A 6,000-nucleotide genomic window follows, 5' to 3' on the forward strand; every position below is an offset into this window, starting at 1 on the left:
GAGAGGAACAGAGGGAGTAATTGGTGAGGAATAGTGTGAATTTAGGACAGGTAGAGGTTGTGTAGATTAGATTTTTGTGGTAAGACAGACATGTGAGAAAGCTTTAGGAAAGGGGAAGGATGTTTTTTGGGCCTTTATGTATCTGGAAAAGGCTTACGACAGGGTAGACAGGAAGGCACTGTGGGAGGTTATGCAGATATACGGGATAGGAGGAAAGCTTCTGGGAGCTGTCAAGAGTTTTTATGAGAGTAGTAGAGCTTGTGTCAGGATTAGAAATGGAGAGAGTGAGTGGTTTGAGGTAAAGGTGGGACTTCGTCAAGGATGCGTTATGTCACCCTGGCTGTTCAACTTATACATGGATGGGGTAGTGCGAGAGGTAAATGCAAGGGTAGTGGGTCAGGGATTGGAGATATTTAAAGAAAATGGAGAAAAGTGGGAGGTGAGCCAGCTGTTGTTTGCGGACGACACTGCTTGTGGCAGGATCGGAGGAGGGATTGAGGAAGTTGGTGACGGAGTTTGGTAGAGTATGTGATAGAAGAAAGCTGAAGATAAATGTGGGTAAAAGTAAGGTGATGAGATGTACAAGGGGTGAAAGTGGCAGTAATCTGGAAGTGAGCATTAAGGGAGAGCAACTGGAGGAAGTGGATAGTTTTAGAAACTTGGGTGCAAATGTGGCAGGAAAAGGTGGAGGTAGAATGTAGATTGAGAGAAGCGAGTAAATGCCTTGGTGGATTAAAAAGTGTGATGAGGAATAGACATTTGGGAATGGATGCTAAGAGGAGACTGTATGAAGGAGTGATTGTGCCAACAGCACTGTATGGAGCAGAAACATGGAACATAGAGAGGAAGAGAGAAGGAGCTTGAATGTGTTTGAGATGAAGTGTCTGAGAAGTATGATGGGGGTTACTAGGCTAGATAGAGTGAGAAATGAGGAGGTGAGGATGAGAACAGGGTTGGAAAGGGAGTTGGGAGATAGGGTTGATGAAAGAATATTAGGATGGTTTGGACACATGGAAAGAATGAGTGAAGAAAGACTAGTAAAGGAGGTATGGAAGGCAGATGTGGAGGGAGTGAACATGAGGAGACATCCTAGGATGAGATGGATGGATGGGGTGAAGGGGGCTTTGGGGAAGAGGGGAATGTCTGTTGAGGAAGGACAGGAGAGGACAAAAGACAGGGGTGAATGGAGAATGGTTGTATATGGATGATGTTGTGATGCATGAGGTGGAATGGACGGGGGGATGGTGGGTGAGGTAGTATGTGTGAGCAAAATTTTGACGCAGCCTGAAGGGATTTCTCCCCGTCCTCTCCTTTATATGGGGTGACGGAGAGGGGGGGTCGCCAATTTAATGAAGCAGCCTTGCTGTGGATGTACTGTGTCTTGCGACACTGCTTCTGACCCAGGGTAGTGGACAAGGTGCAGGGATGACCCGTCATCTAGGAGGTGCTAAGATGGGAGGGAGGGTGGAGGGGTGTGGAGTGTTTTCAGGGATGGAATGATTTTATGCATTTTCCTTTTTGGCTACCCCCCTAGTAAGGGGGAAAAAGCCTTGGTATATGTATGTACCTCCTTTTTCAGTTCTTCATTCATATTTATGTCCTCATTCTTTCATTTTCTCTTTTGAGGATTTCAATTTAACTCTTTAGGTCACTTAATTCTTTAATTGTTACACTAAGTAATCAATCTTAGGCAAAGTAATCAATTCCGTAAGTACAGCTCAGTAATCCAATTTTAAATCTATGATTTCATTTACTTCGCGATTTTTAATGCATTACTATATCTAATTTCTCTATCTATATCTATTTCACCTGGGTTTCTTTGAAACCCTGAAGGTGAAAAACTATTGTTTTCCCACCTTGGTTTTTTCTTGGAGTATCTATCAAACAAGTTCTTTTGGGGATGACACCTATGCTTATATCCAGTCCTCACTTCATTGGTTCATTTATTTTTCTTTCTCCATTTTGCCAAAACTATCCTTTATTGAAGAACTGGATTTCCTTTACCGGTCACACGAAAAACACAGCTTACCCATCCCACACAATAACAACTAGTTTCTTTTGTGTTCGGCGACAAAGGAACAAGGAAGATGGGAGGGGATAGAAGGAAGGGTAGTGAGTGGGGGGGATGATGAAGTGATGATGGTAGTAGATTAGATGAAGCAAACATTTAGGGGTTGGTTGCAAAGTAGGACTCTGGAAGCACATGAGAGGTACACAGAAAAAAGAAGAGAAACAAAATGTAAGATAAAGAGGCAAAGAGATCAGATGTAAAATGGGGTAAGAATATTACAGAAAACTTTGAAAAGAATAATTTTTTAGGAGGGAGTTAGGAGAGAAAAGGAAAGTGAGTCAGGCAGAGGAAAAGGTAAAAGGTGTAGATAGATATTAATGGAAGTGAAGGCGGTAAGGGGAAGATGGGTAAAGTATTTTACAAAGTTGTTGAATGTGGAGGAGGATAGGGATTGGTTGTGGCAGTGGCGCTGCGAAAATTATGGTGATGGTAGAGGAAAATGGAAGAGGTATAAGTAAAGATGAGAGCTGGTAAGGGATGGGTGTCTTTAGAAGGGAGGTACAGTAATAGTGGACTGGCTGGTGAGGTTAAATGTGCATATAAGGGAGGGGAGGGTGCTGGAGGAGTGCATGGATACTATGCTGTACACTATGGCACAGGAATAATTGAGGATGAGATGGATGGATGGGGTGAAAGGGGCTTTGGGCAAGAGGGGAATGTCTATTGAGCAAAGAAGGGAGAAGGAAGGGTATAGGGGATGAGTGGAGAATAGTTGTGTATGGATATTTTGACACAGCCCAAAGGGATTTCTCCCCATCTCCATTTTCTGTTTAACCCCTACCATATGGTGCCGCACATGTAGGCGTCATTAGGAGCAAGTGGATTTGCGACGCTGCCATATCAGCGTCTTGATTATATTTATTGTAGTCGCCCCTGCGTTTTGACATTGTCCTTAATCTGCTCTTAATCACATTCTCTATGGTTTTCAAAATTCACGGGTGAAAGAGAGAACGATCGATATAAGCGGTAACTATATTTTATGATGCGAGTATTATTATGACACGTCGTACAGCAGGCATTGGCTGCTGCCCGCGAGATTTAAGTCCCGGAGTGAAGTGGTTAAGGGGATGGAGAGAGGGGGTCGCCAGGTAAGTGAAGCAGCCCTATTGTGGATGTGCTGTGTTTTGCTGCATTGTTTCTGACCCAGGCAGTGGGCAGGAAATGGATGACCCTTCATCCATGAGGAGTTAAGATTAAGAGGGAAACAAGGATGGTGGGAGTGGGTGTGTGCATTTGACTTGGGTACCTGCTTTATAAGGGGGAAGAAGCCCTTGGTATATAGACATGAATCTTGTAAATTTTTCTTAGATATATAATTTTAGATAACTGGAAATATGTTCATGTGAAATCTTTAATACTGAATTCTTATTTATCATTGTAAATTCATATCCACAGGTTAAAAACTTGAGGAAGTTCTTGCAACAGCACATTATTAATGAATCTTGTAAATTTTTCTTAGATATTTAATTTTAGATAACTGGAAATATGTTCATGTGAAATCTTTAATACTGAATTCTTATTTATCATTGTAAATTCATATCCACAGGTTAAAAACTTGAGGAAGTTCTTGCAACAGCACATTATTACAGACATCAAGAATATTAATGCAAAAAGTAAAAACATGAAGTTGAACAAGGAATTACAGAACTTTATGCATGAAATGCTGAAAGACAAACATGCAGTTGCTGCAAAAATGTCTCTTGATATCATGATCGAGTTGTATAGGAAAAGAGTGTGGAATGATGCAAAAACTGTGAATATCATATCAACTGCTTGCTTTTCAAAAGTAACCAAGATTATGGTGGCTGCCATTCAGTTTTTTATAGGGAAAGATGAGGAAGAGGAAGAAGACGATAGTGACTCTGACAGTGATGCAGGAGAAATGCCAAGTCTAAAAAGAGCAATGCTGGCCAAGAAAGTAAACAAAAAGACAAACAAGAAAATGCAGCAAATAAACAAAGTAAAGGCTACCATAAAAAAGCAAAAGAAGAAATTAAACTCAAAAAGCATTTATGATTTTTCAGCTCTTCATCTAGTTCATGATCCACAGGATTTGGCAGAGAAATTATATAAACGTTTAGAAAAGATGAATGAAAGATTTGAAGTAAAACTTATGACATTGAATTTCATATCCCGTCTGATCGGTGTTCACCAACTCTACTTGCCCAATTTCTATCCACTTGTACAAAGGTTCTTATTCCCACACCAACGAGAAGCTACCAAGGTAATGGCATATGCAGCTCAAGCAGCCCATCCTTTGGTTCCTCCTGATGACCTGGAGCCTGTTGTTCGTACTCTTGCCAATAATTTTGTGACAGAACGATGTGCAAATGAAGTGATGGCAATGGGACTTAATGCCATCAGGGCTCTCTGTGCTCGAAATCCCCATGCAATGAATGAAGACCTTTTGCAGGATCTGGCTCAGTACAAATCACATAAGGATAAAGGAGTCATGATGGCAGCCAGGTCACTTATATCACTTTTCAGGGAAAAGAATCCACAGCTTTTAGCTCGTAAAGATCGAGGAGCACCAACAGAACATAGTGTGGAACAACAGTTGGTAGGGTTTGGGCAAAATACAGCATCTTCATATATTTCTGGTGCTGAAGTTTTGAGTTTGACTACAAAAGAAGGAGATCCAGGTGAGAGTAGTGATGATGAATGGATTAATGTATCACCATCAGATTCCGAAGATGCAGATGACAGTAAAGAGGAGGAGGAAAGTGGAGATGAAAATGAAGATAGAAGTAAGGGTGAAAAATTATGGAGTCAGAAGGAAGCAGTTCAAGAAGTAATGAAAATGACACCAGAGGAAAGAGTAGACAGAGCATCAGAGGTGCTTTCTACACGACTTCTGACTGATGCAGATTTTGAACGAATTGCTGCAGTACATGCTGCCAAGCAAGTAGAAAAATATGGAGCTAATAAAAAACGAAAGAGGGAAAGGTTGGATCCAAATACTGAACAAGATTTAAATAGAGAAATTGTATCTCTAAAAAGTATTGAAATGGTGTACAAAAAACGGAGACATGACAAAGAAGCCAGACTTGAATCTGTTAAAGGAGGTAGGGAAGGCAGGGAGAATTATTCAAGCAGAAAGGGTAGAATGAATCCACTTGCTTCCACAACAAATACAGAAAAATCCAAAGGTAAAACATTCATGATGATTAAACACAAGGTAAAGAAAAAGCAGAAAGATTCATTTAGAGTAAAGCAAATGAAGCTCAGGAATGCGCTGTTGAAACAAAGAAATGTTAAATAGATAAGTGTTGCTAAGTAGTGGGTATGCTTGTCACACATATTTTATGAAATCTTGGTTTTAACTTAACACTACCTTTGGTAATAGGGACTTGAACTCAACAGTACCTTTGGTAATAGAATTTTCAAACCTTTTACCTAAAAAACTATACATATACCAAAGGCTTTTTGCCCCTTACAAGGGAGGTAGCCAAAAAAAAAAAAAAAAAAAAGGCAAATCTACTCCCACCCATTCCTAAAAACTGAACTAATATAAAAGGCATTTCATTTATTGAGTTGATAAAGAAAAGAGTAATATCAAATTTTCACATGAAATTTTTTTTAAAGGGAGACATGCACATTACACATCAATAAATCTATAAGGCTGTATGTTAAAACTGTTACCTAGTTACTTTGCCTTTGGCAAATATATATATTTTTCTTTGTTATCAATAAATAAATGTAAATATTGTCCAACCAGTATAATTAAACCTTATGGGTGTTTTAGGGAAGTTTGTGTCCAGTGGCAGGTTGGTTCCAACTGTGCTTTGTATGACATGGTCCTCCACTTTGATCAAATAGGTTCCAATAACTTTTACTTGTCTGGGAAGTCTGTACACCAAAGGTTAAAAAATGACAACTGTAGATTAAATTGAGCTTCTGACCTTTCAGTAAAACTGTAAAATGTAGTA

At 39.9% G+C, this 6,000-nt stretch overlaps 1 protein-coding gene across 3 annotated transcripts in view; it reads left to right on the top strand.

The window, feature by feature from the left end:
* Positions 1-5,780, top strand: part of Mys45A (SDA1 domain containing protein Mys45A) — a 63,038-nt gene extending 57,258 nt beyond the window's left edge. For all 3 annotated transcript variants that reach the window (XM_076210924.1, XM_076210923.1, XM_076210925.1), the window contains exon 4: positions 3,618-5,780. In XM_076210924.1, coding sequence (XP_076067039.1) covers positions 3,618-5,333 — 1,716 coding nt within the window. In that variant the 3' untranslated portion in view covers positions 5,334-5,780. The remainder of the gene's footprint in view (positions 1-3,617) is intronic.
* Positions 5,781-6,000: the final 220 nt, after the last annotated feature.

This window comes from Oratosquilla oratoria, chromosome 28, assembly GCF_046742065.1.
Source record: "Oratosquilla oratoria isolate Oo_2021 chromosome 28, ASM4674206v1, whole genome shotgun sequence".
Taxonomy (NCBI): Eukaryota; Metazoa; Arthropoda; class Malacostraca; order Stomatopoda; family Squillidae; genus Oratosquilla; species Oratosquilla oratoria.